Consider the following 18486-nt stretch of genomic DNA (forward strand, 5'->3'; position numbering starts at 1 on the left):
ATATATATTTATTTTAGTTATATAAATATATATTTATATATTATTATATAAATAAATAATTTTTAATTAAAAATAAAATATTATTTAATTATATAATTATATATATATAAATATATATTTAAAATAAATACGCATTATATTATTTATCTAATAAAAAAATTTGTTATTTAATTTTAATTCGAGAGAAATCATTTTCTATATATTATTAGAAAAAAAGTCTAAATACAAAATTTTTAGTGAATTGTTTCATTCGCATTCTGCTTTCTTCGGTGTCATTGTCTCTCAAAGCGCCAAATTTGGTGAAAATGGAGAATGATCTCAATCTTAGGCAGCCAAATCTTCCTACCAGCCGCTCTTCTCTTAAACCCAATTCCCATTTCAACAATTATGCCCTTTGGAGAGCTAAGGTTCTATTCTTTTTCTCTTACATACTCTTTTATTATTATTATTTTTCAGTATCGAACAATTGTGAGCTGTGCCTTTTTTTTCTTTTCTGGTTTTAGCTAAGAGAGAATTGTTACAAGAGGGTACGAGAGGACAGAACCCGTTTGCTATGGAAAATGAGGTTGCCTGCTGCTCAATCCCTCAATCACAAGGTTCTGTTTGTAACTTCACTATTTTGTTTCTTTTCTCTTTTGTTCTATGTTCTGAAATTTATTGCTTATATGATTGCTTTTTATCTTATGAATATTTTAAACTACTTTAAGGTTCTCAAAATTTTGTTAAAATGGTGAATTTTTACGTCCATGGTTTAACATGTGAAGCATTGTGCCAGTTTAAGATTGTGATTAAATATTTTACTCTATGAAATTTTGTTACATAGTTGTGTAGTTATTGATTCTAGTAAGTGTATTGATGAAGGGTGATAAGTTTTAATCTTTGTTTGTGTCTTATTAGGATTGAAAACTGTTTGTGTTATGTAAGTTTGGATTTCATGTTCTGGGACTTGGGATGGTGATCTAAATTAATATTTTTTTATTTTTTCTTTTTTTGAGGCATTTGGTTTTTGGTATAGGATGTATGAAGTTCTCTAGATTGTTAACAGTTTTTTTTTTTTTTTTTTTTTTGTATTTCGTTTTTGTGGTTTCAGGATTTTATCAAATCTGCTTTTCAAAATATAGTTTCTGATGAACTGAAAAAATTTAAAGACCTGTCATCGAATGACTCTTTGAAGTCATCAGCTCCTACCACCAAAACTGATGATACATTGTGGGAATATGATGGCCTTCATAGTGCTTACCAAGGGGAATGTGAAGAGATATTAATAGACATGCAAAGGATCTTTTATGAGGATCTCCAGGCTGAACAAACTTCAAAAGGTGAAATACAGTTGTTCTTGTACAATTTTTCGGAAAATAAAAAATCTCCTGGCCATTGAATTCATATGTTTAAATTCAATTAATTTATAAGTGAAAGTGTCTGTAGCTGTAATACTGTTTTCACTTTCAGCATAGATTAGTTAGTTAGCTTTTTAGTCATCTACCTGTAATAGTGTATTCCTCTTTACTTAATCTCTATTCTTTTTTTCCCTTCTCCATTTCATCTCTGCATTAAATTGTGAACTTTGCAGCTCCATTTGTCACAAAATTTGCCTCATCTTTTCTCCAAATTTGCTTAGCCATCTTGTATTGCATCTACCTATTCCTCCAAGACATATAGACATAGGGGAGGAGATTGCTCAATATGTTACCAAACGAATCCTTTCATGGGCCTTCAGTGTTGTGTGACCTAGGAATTTATACTTGTTGAGCTTCAATGTTTATTCAAGCCCTTTGCAGAACCAGAAAGCCATGTTGAAACATGGGAGGAGCTAGAAGATGAGTACTTGGCTCGTGCAGTATATGAACATATGCAATTGAATGATAAGGTATGCCCCCATTTTGTTTTCGTTTCTTTTATTTATTTATTTAAGATAGTATGACTTTGCATAAGATTCTTAAGCATCACAAAGTTTCTTTAGCACTTATTTGTGAGTCTTGGAGAAATGCAAATAAATGATGCCTGGTGTGCTTCTGGGTGCAGAAAGAGACCTGGTGCCCTATCTGTAAGCAAGGGAAGCTGCAAGAAAACCGTCAACTTATTTATTGCAGTGGCTGTGAACTTAAGCTCAGCAAAGACAATGAGGTCTTGCTCATTCCTCTCATCACTATGTTGCCTTGTTTTTCTCACATGTGACCATGAGCCATAATTATTAGGAGTGTAGGAAAATCAGTCGTTCCAAGTCTGACCAATATGTCATCTTAGTGCATAAAGTTAGAAATTCTATAACTCATTTTTCAGCAATCTTGTAGAAGTAATTGTCAAATTACAATAGCTTCTAAATTTTTTTTATCTAAACATGCTTACCAATGATAAAATGGCTTAACAATGTTGACTTTTTTATCACATGTCATGCCTTATTGGTTCTTGATATAAATTTATTCCAGGACGTTTCCAATTGATTTTGGAGGCTTAATCATTCCATATTATATTTATTCTTTTCTAAGCTTGCTATGGATGGTATATGTATATGCTATCGAAAATAGTTGTAGAGTAATGTTATGCATTCCAAGTGATATCCCAAAATTTTCATTGAATGTAAATGATAAGATGATGTGAAGTGATATGATGATGCCACAAACAGTGACGTATCTCTTGTGATAAGAATTTTCTCTTGGATTTTATAGCATTATTCATTAAAGAATGGAATGAGATATGAAGGGAAAACATAAATAAATTAAAGAATTACTATCGCCATAGTTGATTGGAATTCCTGTTGAAGTACATCTCTTTAACCATATTTGTTGACATTTCAGGTCAATCTGGATATATTGCGGGTCCGACTAGCAGATGCCCATACAGATCATCTTAATCGGGGTTGCAAATTAAAACCAAAGTTCTGCTGCGAGACAAGTTTTGGTTTAACTGCACTGTACATTGTTTGTCAGGGTTGCAATACATTCGAGGTTGTGGTATAATATCTTTCTTTGTTTGCATATGAAAGTTTAATGTTCAATTCTAGTTAACTTTTATCCTAGATTAACACTTCATATAACAGTCATTGTATATCATCTGATGTTTCACCTATATAAATATTCATTTACAAAGTGCAAGTTGTTTATCAGGAAGGAAGATTTTTGCTTATTTAGAGCTGGTAAATGCATGTACTTCCATAGTGGAAAATAAATTCAGATGATACGTAACAGGTGAAACACATTGGATTTGGTTAATCATCTTGAGCATTGGACTAAATTAAACAAGAAAAACGTATACACTAATTGAAAGAAAACAGGCCAGTTTTAGATATTTTTAACTTTTTTCTATTCGAACTTTGATGAAACGATAATTTCTTATCCTTTTTAATAAGAAAAATCCATCGAGCAGAAGACGAACCCCTTACTTGGAGGGTGGCCTATCATTGTCTCTGCTGGGACCGGGAGTGGAGTGGCCTGTGATAAAAAATTCAGAATGCCTGATAATGGTGGATTTGCAGTCACAAAAATATTTGAGGGTTATCTTTGAAGACCAACATCCTCGGCTAAAACAATTTCAATTTTCATCCCAAGAACAGAATGGGAAACAACTTTGAACAACAAAATCAAAGATGGAATGCAAAACGGGGAATCAAGACAAAACAAAAAATTTATATATAAAAATATATCAGTTACTTCTCAGCTCCAGAATCATACATGGCTTCATACAGTCAGTTTGATAGTAATGAACATAATTGGTATTTACTGAAAATTAATATAAAGAATTGACACAAAAATTACATATTTCATCTCAACCAAATGGGATAACTGAACTCAACAGGCACCGAGTTTCCAACAAGAGATTACAATTATCTGAGGCAAATTCCAGAGGTGCATTTGCAGCAAGCTTTATAAAGCGACTACTTGGACCTACGCATCTCAAATTCAGTGAAAAACTCCCGAATCCCTCTTCATCAGCCAACATCATTTGAAGTGGATGGTAGCAGCAGAAAGGAGAATCATCTGCCAAGTCGTATAATTCCATTCCCAAAAATAGTGAATAGTTAACTCAGAAGGCTTCAAGAAATAACCGTCACAGCAATCAAAAGAGCTCCTCTGAATTGAACTTGTTCCATGCCTCCTATTAGAATAACAAAGGACATGTAAGAACAAGAAAAAGATGCATATCAGACCTCAAACAGGAAAATTCAACACATACTAAATGAAAGCACTTCAAACTTTTCACTAGTCATGCAAATCAGATTGAATTATCATTGTATAACACAATCGACATCTACATCAGGTGCACAAGATATAATTGAACTTGGAACACAAAACAGTGTGTAGAGCGATTGAGATCTTGAAGGCATAATACATGAAATTTTAATCAAGTAATTGTACCTTCAGCAAGTCAAACACCTTCTCAGCAATATATTTCTGTTGAAGATTGGCTCCCTTTTGCTGCACTTTGTCAGGATGGATGCATAAAGTTGCCTTTCTATAATGTTTCTTGACCGCGGCACCAATGATCAAATCAGTCAAAGAAACAGGTTGCCAACCACATTCAGGCCAAAGCACCTGATTGTTTAACAAAAATTCAGGAGACCAGTTGGTGATAGCAGTACCAAGAACATGATGAGAAATTATACAAAGTACATTCATTAATGAAAGAGAAAGATGTAAATCTATTGGGAAATAAAATATGTGTTCCCTAGACCTAAAAATTTGTTTACTGGGGCATGCATAATGCATGGTTTTATGTTTTTGTGTGACAAAGGGGAATGGGAATGGGAAGTTTTCTACATAAATAGATGGATACATTTATGCTATTAGCAATAAGGAGAAATTGATGGTTGCTTAATAACAAGATAATAGTTTTCCCATCCCCAAATATGAGTTAACCGATTAAAACTTATCAGAACTTTGTTGTTTTAGCAGCTAAAATTGGTTTTAAGGGAGTTCAAACTTTGTCCAATCTCCCATCAGATAATTGCATTTCTATCACACGTTTGAGGTCCACAAACTGTTCTATGCAGCTGTCCTATTGATGCCTTAAGAGTAATTTTAACAAAAAGTTTATAGACCTAAAAAAATGACTGCAGAATCAGGGAGTGGACAAACGTTAAAATCCTTATGTTAAATATTCCACATAGGTGGTTGTAGTGAAGTCTAAATCCCCGATATCTTGGCAAGAACTCAAGCTTAGAGAACTAAACCCAACCATTGAAAAAAATGGGGTGCTATGGCAACAAGAAGTTGCATATCTGTACATACAATATAATCCCTTTTTTTTTTAAAGGAATATAATGCAAGCATTTAATAATACACAGTAAACATTCAAAAGAAAATACACTATAACGTAACTTACATATTGCAATGTTGAAAGCAGAGCACGTAAATTTCCTTCTTTCCCAGCAGCCCAGCGCTTGATTTCAGCATCTAGTGTTTCAGCAATCCTCTGCACTCAGTATAGATCAGCATTAGGCATGTGATAAACATTATGAAAATATCCTCAAACAGGAGACACTTAAGCCAGGCCAAAACACTACAATAGCGATATATTTTCATTTTGTACTCACTTAAAGAACATAAATAAACAGCACCAAATACTAAGCACTCTAGCTTCTGCAATGAGATATTTAGACCCTAGTTTCATGAAATTACACTTGAGATACACAATATTCTGAAAATAATTTAATTTAAAGATATTTTTGAAAGTTAATGATCCTCTCGTGCTCCTCCAATAAATATCTTAGGTAATTCAATTTTGGTAAATCCGAAACTAGGTAATGAGAACCAAGTCACAAAACCTACACTATTTTTAAGATTGGTTGCATTAGGAAAGAAGTGAGAACTAAAACAAACAGAGACAAGGATATTCAGACTTTCTTCACCAGGAAAATCAATCCAATGCAAAAACAAACATATAAAATTATTTACATTTTCACCAATTCATAACTCAACATTTACCAACTTCATTCATTTTGTAAATTAGATCCTGAGAACCAAAGGCAGCAACTCATATTCAGAGCTGCCAGAAAAGTATCTAAAATATGATAGAATGTGTTCACAAAATGTTATCCACATAACAAACTCTACATATTAAATGCCTTCATAAAATCGTCTCTCTTGACTAAACCCAACCCCAGTTTTCAAGGGGATAGGGGAAGAATAACAAGCCCCATAACTATAAAAAGGAAAAAAAAATTCACTGCACCAACTTACATGTCTCTCAGCTTGCTCTCTCTGAGCTTGGAGATCACGTTGATTCTTCTCAGCCAGAGCTTTTGCCTGAGAATACATTTTCAACTATTAGTTTTAGAGCTAACTACAAGAAGCTGGAAATGGCATAAAAAAATAAATTATAACAATCCATAATTTAACGAGTTTTACATAGAAGTGCAGAATTAATGATTCAAGAAGCACAGCTTACATACCGCACGCTCCTGAGTCCTCTGGTGGCGTTCCAACCTGGCTCTTCGTCTTTCTTCAGTCTCCCCTTCCACCTCTTGGAACTCTCCAGCTGATGAGCCAGAAGCTTTTGGAAGAAAGTAGAACAGTCAGTTAGCAATAAATGAGATATAAAGAGATATATTTTGCAGTGCTACCTCCAAATATTGAAGTAAGATCATCAACAATATTTGTAGTTGAAGAAGCTTTCTTCATATTAGATGAGGTTCCAACGGAGGTCCTCCTCCCTGCTTCAGGCCCTCCCTTGCTCGGAACATCAAAAAGAGGATCCTGAAACACAAATTCAACAAGTTAGGTTGGTTCATGACAATAAATCCAAACCTGGACACAACATTTGAAACTCAGGTTCTCACTGAAGAGTTGGCCCTTGGCCTAGGTGCACTGCTTGGTCGAGAACCCATGCTAAAAAAGGATTCAAGATCATTTTCATTCTTCTGTTGGTTCTGGCTTGCCCTTGCTGCAGCAGCAGCCCTTTCCCGAGCCTCTGCCACAGCTCTTTCTCGGGCCTCTGCAGCAGCTCTTCCTACAGCAGCTCGTTCAGCTCTAAGCCGTACTTCGGCTTCAGCTCTAGCAACAGATGCTCTTTCCCGTGCTTCCCTCTCCCTTGCTTCCGCATTTGCCCTTTCCCTGGCTTCTGCAGCAGCCTTTTCTGCCCTTTCTCTTGCTTCTGCTGCTGCCCTTTCACGAGCCTCAGCTTGTGCCCTCTGAACAGCAGCTCTTTCTGCACGTTCTCGAGCTGCAGCATTTACTTTACCAACAGCAGCCCTTTCAGCTTTTAGGCGAGCTTCGGCAGCTGCCCTTTCTCTTGCCTCTCTAGTAGCCCTTTCCACAGCTTGTCTGGCCTTTTCTCTTTCCCTCTCAATCTCCCTAGCTCGCTCCCTCTCTTTTTCAAGTCTCCTCTGTTCTCTCTCCCTCTCCTCCCTTTCTATCTCTCTCTCAAGTCTCCTCTGTTCTCTCTCTTCCTCTTCCTTCTCTCTCTGTTGCCTTTCCCAATCTAATCTTTCCTGAGCATCTGGTGTGCCACTCTCATCTTTATCTAGTTGAACAAATTCTTTACTTCTTGCAGCCCTTAAAGACTCCCTTTCTCTCACTTCCTTTGCATGGCGAAACTTAGCTTCGGCTCTGTCCATAGCTTCCTTCATGGCAGCAGCTGAAGCAGCAGCTACAGAGCTTTCCACATCTTCAGCAGGAGGGACTTCTCCATATTCATTAGCATTATTCCAGGACCTACCCATGGCAAAATCTTCAAGTTCATCTATTTGTGATGCCACTGAACCCCTAGCTGCAGCATGACTTGACCTAGGGCTACGAGAATACTGATGAGAACTTGACACAGTAGAAAACTCGTTAACCTTCTTTCTTTCATTAGCGAAAGACTCCAACTGTGAAAGTCGTGTCGGTCTAGGAGGTGGTGGCCTTGAAGGAGGAGGAGCACTTGTGGGTTGAGTAGAAAGAGGAATCTCTGACACAGTAAGCCATATGTCATCAGATGATTCAAATATATCTTCAGATCTTGGAGTTGAGTTGACCCGTGACTTTATCTCATTAGGGCTGGTACTATTGTATGAAGGGGGAGAAGTAGCCTCGCCAATGGATCTATGAGAATCTGTTGAAGCACTTGGCATGTCAAAGAGGGGATCATGAGATCCCTGAAAATTGTCAACAGGTGTCCTGTTCTGTGAGTAACTCTCAGAATTTTCTGAAGATCTCTCAATTGATTCTTTACCAGGATGAGCTTGTGTATCACTCATGCCTTCAGGTCTTAAAGGGCTCCTATCCTTCCCTCTCTTATCGACCACAGTTGAAACAGGAGGCACAGATTTTCCAAGAACATTAAGAGGATCTAAATCATCAAATGTCCCTCCACTTACAGATGAATCATTCACTTTTGCACTTCCTGACTGACTGAATATACCCATTTCTTCAAGTGGATCAGTGAATACCTCTGATGAACCCACCGAATTTGATCCTAAGCCTACAAAAGGGTCCTTCATCCCACTAGATGCTGTCTTTGATGTAGAAGGTGGCTTCTGGGACCTACTAGATTCTGTAGTTGACCTGTGCATAGGGGATACGGATGTGTATATACATATCAACCGGTATTTCAATGGGGATTCGGAGAATTACAAAATTCTTCAAATCAAGATCAAAAAATTGAATTCACATAGTTTTTTTATTAACTAACATATCATATATACATTAGGCAGTAATAATGCTCAAAAGAATTTCAGTATTATACCAAATTGCTAGGGTAACATAAATTATTTGTTACCCCAAGCAGCATAAATAATATTCAAATTTTATAAAATTAAAACTGCATTCATATAAAACTTTAGCATTAACAAAAAACTTCAAAAATATTTCTGCATAATTGAAATTACCTCAAGAAATACAGTCTCTGAAGCATAATCAGAGAAATTTCTACAAGATTCTGTCTATTTCCCTTTTTTTTAAAACACGCTAGAGGTAAGACATGGACTTATAGTACAAAAAAACAAATAAAAGGCTGAAGCAAAGGGATGATGAAAGAATAGTACCTAAACTAGAGTGTTCAAAGTTCAGGCGCTATTTTATTGAAAGAAAAACGTTGCATCCTTCTTAACACACGCCTAGTCACACAGAAAAGTACAAGCTAGAAATTGGCTAGATGTCCTAATTAAACCACACACCAATATACAAGGAAGAACACAAGCAAACCTATAAGAGATAGCAAACACCACAAATTTGATTGTAAGTGAAACAAGTGATTTGATTAAACTTTACGCAATATTCCAACACTGAATCATAACTAAAACAACCACATAAACTTGTCAAACCCCTAATTTTCCAAACTGCAAAATCTAGAAACTTATATCCATCATTGATTTAACATCCTCATCAGTTCTCCAACTAGGGTTTAAACGAATCCATTCTACAATATCGGAGGGTTCAAAATATATTTCAAATCAGAGTGAACATTTTGCCCCAAGGATTCCTGAATCTGGTCGGCCTTAACTTGTTGACACCACTCCCAAATATGATGATCTCTCAAAGGACTAGTTTAAAAATAACATAATCACGCAGCATTTTCACTTCCTACACTTCTGGGTTTTAACAGTCTTTGTTGGATTTGCGTGTCCATAAGAGAACACCTGATAACATAGATTCACGCTTGTCCCCACACTGCTAACATTACCGGTTAGTTTTCAGGTTTTTACTGTGTCTAAGAAATTACGACAGAACCTAACATTAGCACACAATTTTCGAATGCTTCTTGAATTTAGACAAATTATAGTACAACTGTACACAAGAACTTAATTAACTAAAGTAATTAACTCAAAATGCTGACATAGTTACACTCTAATCAAAATGTGAAACATAAAAAATACCTGTTACTAATAGGAGAACTACTACGGCCAAAACCAGGCAACAAATCATCAAATACCGAAGCATCTTTCTCCTTCTTGACTCTCGATTCTGTCTCCTTTTTACCTAAATTCCCCAAAAGATCATCAAATGGTGAACTCTCTTTCGCGCTACGTTGTTGTTTCGGCGGCGAACTGGATATCGACGCAAACACATCATCAACGTTGGCGCTCGATTGCCGCCACGTCCCCGCAGCAGAAGCAGACGAGCTCTTCAATCCAGGCAAACCTTCGAAAATATCATCATCGTACACCGGCTTATCAAACGACGGCATCGAATTCGCCTTCGAATTATTCGATTTCGCACTCTGGTCTTTAAAAATCGAATCATGGTCAAACGACGACGACATATTGCCTGCTCGAGAATCCACAGACGAAGTCGAAGAGTACTTCGGTGGCCCACCGAATACATCGTCGAACAACAATCCATCGCGATCGTGATCATCGAATACATGATTCGATTTTAATGATGAGGATTTAGTAAAATCGGGAGGATTATCAGATCCGAGTCCGAAACTTGAATTGGCAGTTGAGGAATTGTTAGCTCGAGAAGGTGCCATGGGGGCGTTTTTCCCCTGCGGTTTGAAACCGAAATCCCTGGCCAAAAGACCCGGAAAATCGTCCATTGATTTGGAGTACTATTAAGATCTATGACGGATGTGATGTAAAAATTTTGAAATTGTTAGATCTGAGATAAAGGCGAGAGGATGAAGAGAATGCAGAGAATCAAAATAAAAACAAAGAAAGAGAGAGAAAAAAAAAGTAAAAAAAAATGGAGGGTAATCAGTCAATTATTGAATAATAAAGATTTTTTTAATAATAATAAGGTGGAGATGAGGGAGGAGAATCGGTTTCAGGAAACTGAAAATTTGAAATTATGAGGTTTTGATTTTTGTTTTCTGTGCTTTCTTGACTCAGTTTTGGTTGTTTTTCGTCTTCCCTTTTTCTTAGTTTCCTCTCTCTATGAGGCTCTCAGTTGAGTGGGATGGGAGACTTCTTTTCGTTCTTGTTTTTTTTTTAGTTTTTTTCTTTCGAATGATAGATTGTTTTTGAATCTTTGATCTAGGACCCGCCGTGTTTCTATTTGGCGAAGTGGCTGACCATTTTCTTAAATTTATTGCATTAAAAAATTTTGAAAATTTTTTATTTATTTGTAATTAAGTATTTAAATATATATAATTAAAAATAAAATAATAATTAATATACTATTTAATTGAATAATTAAAATCAATTGTATATAATTTTTTTAAAATTACACTTAAAAATGAGATAATAACAGTTATAAATTTTATGAATTATATATTTTTAATAAAAAATAAATTTTATTTTTATTTAAATTTTAAATTTTTAAATTTTTTATTAAAAATTAAACACATCAAACTTTTATGGCTGTTTCGAAAGAATTTTTATTTTCTTTAAAAAATGATGAATGAAATAATTACATTGAGAATTTTAGGAGTAAGCTTAGACAATTTCAATAATCATTAATTTTCAAATACTAAATTGTGTTTTCATCCAAAACTTAGAAGAATTTTTGTTTCTGGCAATATATTATCTTACTTATATTATTATATTTAATTTATCATAAATAATAAAAAATTTTAAGAATTATCTAAAATAACTTCAATTTTGTTATATTTTTATTCTTATTTATATGTATTTTAGGTTTAAAATACTTTTATTTTTAATTAATATAATAAATAATACAAAAAATATTAAAATAATTATTTATAAAGATATTTAAATAAAATAATATTTTAATATTTTTTAATTAAATATAACCAAACACAGCATTTAGTTATATTTATCTATTTTTATTCTATATCCAATAATCTTAAAAATAATATATATTTTTGATAATATTTCATATTTATCCAGAACTCTATCTTTTATTACTGAGAGTATTTTGTTTTGATTGTCAAATAATAAAAAGTTTTAATAATTTTATATTATCAATAATTATGTGATATGTAATATAAAAGAATTATCACATCAACTTTAAGCCAGGCCAAAACACTACGATAGCGATATATTTTCATTTTGTACTCACTTAAAAGAACATAAATAAACAGCACTAAATACTAAGCACTCTAGCTTCTGCAATGAGATATTAGACCCTAGTTTCATGAAATCACACTTGAGATACACAATATTCTGAAAATAATTTAATTTAAAGATATTTTTGAAACTTGATGATCCTCTCGTGCTCCTCCAATAAATATCTTAGGTAATGAGAACCAAGTCACAAAACCTACACTATTCTTAAGATTGGTTGCATTAGGAAAGAAGTGAGAACTAAAACAAACAGAGACAAGGATATTCAGACTATCTTCACCAGGCAAATCAATCCAATGCAAAAACAAACATATAAAATTATTTATATTTTCACCAATTCAAAACTCAACATTTACCAACTTCATTCATTTTGTAAATCAGATCCTGAGACCAAAGGCAGCAAATCATATTCAGAGCTGCCAGAAAAGTATCTAAAATATGATAGAATGTGTTCACAAAATGTTATCCACATAACAAACTCTACATATTAAATGCCTTCATGAAATCGTCTCTCTTAACTAAACCCCAGTTTTCAAGGGGATAGGGGAAGAATAACAAGCCCCATAACTATAAAATGGAAAAAAAAAAAAATTCACTGCACCAACTTACATGTCTCTCAGCTTGCTCTCTCTATGAGCTTGGAGATCACGTTGATTCTTCTCAGCCAGAGCTTTTGCCTGAGAATACATATTCAACTATTAGTTTTAGAGCTAACTACAAGAAGCTGGAAATGGCATAAAAAAATAAATTATAACAATCCATAATTTAATGAGTTTTACATAGAAGTGAAGAATTAATGATTCAAGAGGCACAGCTTACATACCGCACGCTCCTGAGTCCTCTGGTGGTGTTCCAACCTGGCTCTTCATCTTTCTTCAGTCTCCTCTTCCACCTCTTGGAACTCTCCAGCTGATGAGCCAGAAGCTTTTGGAAGAAAGTAGAACAGTCAGTTAGCAATAAATGAGATATAAAGAGGTATATTTTGGAGTGCTACCTCCAAAAATTGAAGTAAGATCATCAACAATATTTGTAGTTGAAGAAGCTTTCTTCATGTTAGATGAGGTTCCAACGGAGGTCCTCCTCCCTGCTTCAGGCCCTCCCTTGCTCTGAACATCAAAAAGAGGATCCTGAAACACAAATTCAACAAATTAGGTTGGTTCATGACAATAAATCCAAACCTGGACACAACATTTGAAACTCAGGTTCTCACTGAAGAGTTGGCCCTTGGCCTAGGTGCACTGCTTGGTCGAGAACCCATGCTAAAAAAGGATTCAAGATCATTTTAATTCTTTTGTTGGTTCTGGCTTGCCCTTGCTGCAGCAGCAGCCCTTTCCCGAGCCTCTGCCGCAGCTCTTTCTCCGGCCTCTGCAGCAGCTCTTCCTACAGCAGCTCGTTCAGCTCTAAGCCGTACTTCGGCTTCAGCTCTAGCAACAGATGCTCTTTCCCGTGCTTCCCTCTCCCTCGCTACTGCATTTGCCCTTTCCCTGGCTTCTGCAGCAGCCTTTTCTGCCCTTTCTCTTGCTTCTGCTGCTGCCCTTTCACGAGCCTCAGCTTGTGCCCTCTGAACAGCAGCTCTTTCTGCACGTTCTCGAGCTGCAGCATTTACTTTATCAACAGCAGCCCTTTCAGCTTTTAGGCGAGCTTCAGCAGCTGCCCTTTCTCTTGCCTCTCTAGTAGCCCTTTCCACAGCTTGTCTGGCCTTTTCTCTTTCCCTCTCAATCTCCCTAGCTCGTTCCCTCTCTCTTTCAAGTCTCCTCTGTTCCCTCTCCCTCTCCTCCCTTTCTCTCTCCCTTTCTCTCTCTCTCTCAACTCTCCTCTGTTCTCTCTCTTCCTCTTCCTTCTCTCTCTGTTGCCTTTCCCAATCTAATCTTTCCTGAGCATCTGGTGTGCCACTCTCATCTTTATCTAGCTGAACAAATTCTTTACTTCTTGCAGCCCTTAAAGACTCCCTTTCTCTCACTTCCTCTGCATGGCGAAACTTAGCTTCGGCTCTGTCCATAGCTTCCTTCATGGCAGCAGCTGAAGCAGCAGCTACAGAGCTTTCCACATCTACAGCAAGAGGGACTTCTCCATATTCATTAGCATTATTCCAGGACCTACCCATGGCAAAATCTTCAAGTTCATCTATTTGTGATGCCACTGAGCCCCTAGCTGCAGTATGACTTGACCTAGGGCTACAAGAATACTGATGAGAACTTGACACAGTAGAAAACTCGTTAACCTTCTTTCTTTCATTAGCGAAAGACTCCAACTTTGAAAGTCGTGTCGGTCTAGGAGATGGTGGTCTTGAAGAAGGAGGAACACTTGTGGGTTGAGTAAAAAGAGGAATCTCTGACACAGTAAGCAATATGTCATCAGATGATTCAAATATATCTTCAGATCTTGGAGTTGAGTTGACCTGTGACTTTATCTCATTAGGGCTGGTACTATTGTATGAAGCGGGAGATGTAGCCTGGCCAACAGATCTATGAGAATCTGTTGAAGCACTTGCCATGTCAAAGAGGGGATCATGAGATCCCTGAAAATTGTCAACAGGTGTCCTGTTCTGTGAGTAACTCTCAGAATTTTCTGAAGATCTCTCAATTGATTCTTCACCAGGATGAGTTTTTGTATCACTCACGCCTCCAGGTCTCAAAGGGCTCCTATCCTTCCGTCTCTTATTGACCACAGTTGAAACAGGAGGCACGGATTTTCCAAGAACATTAAGAGGATCTAAATCATCAAATGTCCCTCCACTTAGAGATGAATCATTCACTCTTGCACTTCCTGACTGACTGAATATACCCATTTCTTCAAGCGGATCAGTGAATACCTCTGATGAACCCTCCGAATTTGATCCTAAGCCTACGAAAGGGTCCTTCATCCCACTAGATGCTGTCTTTGATGTAGAAGGTGGCTTCTGGGACCAAATAGATTCTGTAGTTGACCTGTGCATAGGGGATACAGATGTGTATATACATATCAACCGGTATTTTAATGGGGATTCGGAGAATTGCAAAATTCTTCAAATCAAGATCAAAAAATTGAATTCACATAGTTTTTTTATTAACTAACATATCATATATACATTAGGCAGTAATAATGCTCAAAAGAATTTCAGTATTATACCAAATTGCTAGGGTAGCATAAATTATTTGTTTCCCCAAGCCGCATAAATAATATTCAAATTTTATAAAATTAAAACTGCAGTCATATAAAACTTTAGCATTGACAAAAAACTTCAAAAATATTTCTACATAATTGAAATTACCTCAAGAAGTACAGTATCTGAAACATAATCACAGAAATTTCTACAATCTTCCGTCTATTTCCCTTTTATATTTTTACACACTAGAGGTAAGACATGGATTTATAATACAAGAAAACAAATAAAAGGCCGAAAGGGATGATGAAAGAATAGTACCTAAACTAGCGTGTTCAAAGTTCATGCATTATTTTATCGAAAGAAAAATGTTACATCTGTCTTACCACATGCCTAGTCAAAAATATTTCTACATAATTGAAATTACCTCAAGAAATACAGTCTCTGAAGCATAATCAGAGAAATTTCTACAAGATTCTGTCTATTTCCCTTTTTTTTTTAACACGCTACAGGTAAGACATGGACTTATAGTAGAAAAAAACAAATAAAAGGCTGAAGCAAAGGGATGATGAAAGAATAGTACCTAAACTAGAGTGTTCAAAGTTCATGCGCTATTTTATTGAAAGAAAAACGTTGCATCCTTCTTACCACACGCCTAGTCACACAGAAAAGTACAAGCTAGAAATTGGCTAGATGTCCTAATTAAACCACACACCAATATACAAGGAAGAACACAAGCAAACCTATAAGAGATAGCAAACACCACAAATTTGATTGTAAGTGAAACAAGTGATTTGATTAAACTTTACGCAATATTCCAACACTGAATCATAACTAAAACAACCACATAAATTTGTCAAACCCCTAATTTTCCAAACTGCAAAATCTAGAAACTTATATCCATCATTGATTTAACATCCTCATCAGTTCTCCAACTAGGGTTTAAACGAAACCATTCTACAATATAGGAGGGTTCAAATTATATTTCAAATCAGAGTGAACATTTTGCCCCAAGGACTCCAGAATCTGGTTGGCCTTAACTTGTTGACACCACTCCCAAATATGATGATCTCTCAAAGGACTAGTTTAAAAATAACATAATCACGCAGCATTTTTACTTCCTACACTTCTGGGTATTAACAGTCTTTGTTGGATTTGCGTGTCCATAAGAGAACACCTAATAACATAGATTCACGCTTGTCTCCACAATGCTAACATTACCGGTTAGTTTTCAGGTTTTTACTGTGTCTAAGAAATTAGGACAGAACCTAACATTAGCACACAATTTTCGAATGCTTCTTGAATTTAGACAAACTATAGTACAACTGTACACAAGAACTTAATTAACTAAAGTAATTAACTCAAAATGCTGACATAGTTACACTCTAATCAAAATGTGAAACATAAAAAATACCTGTTACTAATAGGAGAGCTACTACGGCCAAAACCAGGCAACAAATCATCAAATACCGAAGCATCTTTCTCCTTCTTGACTCTCGATTCTGTCTCCTTTTTACCTAAATTCCCCAGAAGATCATCAAATGGTGAATTCTCTTTCGCTCTCCGTTGTTGTTTCGGCGGCGAACTGGATATCGACGCAAACACATCATCAACGTTGGCGCTCGATTGCGGCCACGTCCCCGCAGCAGAAGCCGACGAGCTCTTCAATCCAGGCAAACCTTCGAAAATATCATCATCGTACACCGGCTTATCCAACGACGGCATCGAATTCGCCTTCGAATTATTCGATTTCGCACTCTGGTCTTTAAAAATCGAATCATGGTCAAACGACGACGACATATTGCCTGCTCGAGAATCCACAGACGAAGTCGAACAGTACTTCGGTGGCCCCTTTTCTTAATTTCCTCTCTCTAAGAGGCCCTCAGTTGAGTGGGTTGGGTGACTACTTTCCGTTTTTGTTTTTTTTTAGTTTTTTTCTTTCAAATGATAGATTGTTTTTGAATCTTTGATCTAGGCCCCGCCGTGTTTCAATTTGGCGAAGTTGCTGACCATTTTCTTAAATTTATTGCATTAAAATTTATCTATTTATTTGTAAGTAAGTATTTAAATATATATAATTAAAAATAAAATAATAATTAATATACTATATAAATATTTAATTGAATAATTAAAATCAATTCTACATAATTTTTTTTTTATTACACTTAAAAATGAGATAATAACAGTTATAAATGTTATGAATTATATATTTTTATTAAAAAATAAATTTTATTTTTATTTTAAAATTAATTTTTTTAATTTTTAATTAAAAAAATAAACACATCAAACTTTTATCGCTGTTTCGAAAGAATTTTTATTTTATTTAAAAAAATGATGAATGAAATAATTACATTGAGAATTTTGGGAGCAAGCTAGACAATTTCAATAATCAGTAATTTTGAAATACTAAATTTTGTTTTCACCCAAAACTTAGAATAAGTTTTGTTTCTGGCAATATATTATCTTACTTATATTATTATATTTAATTTGCCATAAATAATAAAAAATTTTAATAATTATCGAAAATAATTTTAATTTTGTTATATTTTTATTCTTATTTATATGTTTCTTTGATTTAAAATGTTTTTATTTTTAATTAATATAATAAATAATATAAAATAATTACTAAAATAATTATTTATAAAGATATTTAAATAAAATAATATTTTTTATTTTTTTATTATATATAACCAAACATGACATTTAATTATATTTATCCATTTTTATTTTATATCCAATAATTTTAAAAGTAATGTATATTTCTAGTAATATTTTATATTTATCCAATACTTTATTTTTTATTTTTGGGATTATTTTGTTCGGTTTGTCAAATAATAAAAAGTTTTGATAATATTATATTATCAATAGTTATGTGATATGTAATATAAAAGAATTATCACATCAATTTTAAGTATTAAAAAATTACGAAGTTAAGCTTAATTTTATTATGAGTTTATCTTTACTTATTAATTTTTAAGATAAAAATATCTTTATTTTCAAATTATATAATAAATAATATAAAAAATATTTTAGTTTTTTGTTACTTTAAACTAAATACAATATTTATTTATATTATTGATCATTATTAAATGTACTTATTATATATAATTATAATTATATATAATATATAATTATATTAAAAATTATATTTACTTATTTAATATATAATTATATTTACTTATTTAATATGTAATTATATATTATATATAATTATATGGTTAATTTAGGTATTAAAAAATTATTAAAATAATTTTGATTTTATTACAATTTTATCTTTACTTATTAATTTATTAAGATAAAAATTCATTCATTTTTAATTCATATAACAAATAATATAAAAATATTTTAAAATAATTAAAATAAAAATATTAAAATAAAATAATATTTTAATTTTTTTAATACTTCAAACTAAAAATAATATTTATTTATATTATTAATCATTATTATTTTCATATAATCTTTCATTTTAAGAATCGAGCATATAAGATTACCCACCCAAACCCAGACCCAGAATTTTGTCATG

At 34.0% G+C, this 18486-nt stretch overlaps 2 protein-coding genes across 3 annotated transcripts; one reads left to right on the plus strand and one right to left on the minus strand.

Annotated features, from left to right (window-relative positions):
• The first annotated feature begins 232 nt into the window (after positions 1-232).
• Positions 233-3086, plus strand: LOC123195781. 2 transcript variants are annotated; one of them, XM_044609619.1, is made up of 6 exons: positions 233-407; positions 504-596; positions 1091-1319; positions 1779-1867; positions 2023-2124; positions 2796-3086. In XM_044609619.1, exons 1-6 carry the CDS (start codon positions 306-308, stop codon positions 2955-2957), a joined length of 777 nt encoding a protein of 258 aa, XP_044465554.1. In that variant the 5' UTR covers positions 233-305; the 3' UTR covers positions 2958-3086. The 2 variants fall into 2 exon arrangements, with proteins under 2 accessions (XP_044465554.1, XP_044465556.1); XM_044609621.1 differs by having other exon boundaries at positions 1785-1867.
• Positions 3087-3603: 517 nt separating this feature from the next.
• Positions 3604-16869, minus strand: LOC123196606 (protein split ends-like). The gene is given in 14 exon segments (XM_044610660.1): positions 3604-4092; positions 4353-4529; positions 5320-5409; positions 6177-6242; positions 6389-6489; positions 6560-6692; positions 6776-8480; positions 9791-10464; positions 12491-12511; positions 12514-12558; positions 12705-12805; positions 12876-13008; positions 13092-14808; positions 16378-16869. Coding segments are annotated over 14 exon segments (5388 nt in total). The 5' UTR covers positions 16764-16869; the 3' UTR covers positions 3604-4053.
• Between the last annotated feature and the right edge of the window lie 1617 nt (positions 16870-18486).

This window comes from Mangifera indica, chromosome 14 (assembly GCF_011075055.1).
Source record: "Mangifera indica cultivar Alphonso chromosome 14, CATAS_Mindica_2.1, whole genome shotgun sequence".
NCBI lineage: Eukaryota > Viridiplantae > Streptophyta > Magnoliopsida > Sapindales > Anacardiaceae > Mangifera > Mangifera indica.

Bases quoted from the DNA above. Each gene is read 5' to 3' on its own strand.
- LOC123195781 (XM_044609619.1), top strand. From the start codon at position 306: ATGGAGAATGATCTCAATCTTAGGCAGCCAAATCTTCCTACCAGCCGC. The intron at 1,320-1,778 runs GTGAAATACAGT...AGCCCTTTGCAG, and splicing joins GGCTGAACAAACTTCAAAAG to AACCAGAAAGCCATGTTGAA. The intron at 2,125-2,795 runs GTCTTGCTCATT...TTGACATTTCAG, and splicing joins AGCTCAGCAAAGACAATGAG to GTCAATCTGGATATATTGCG.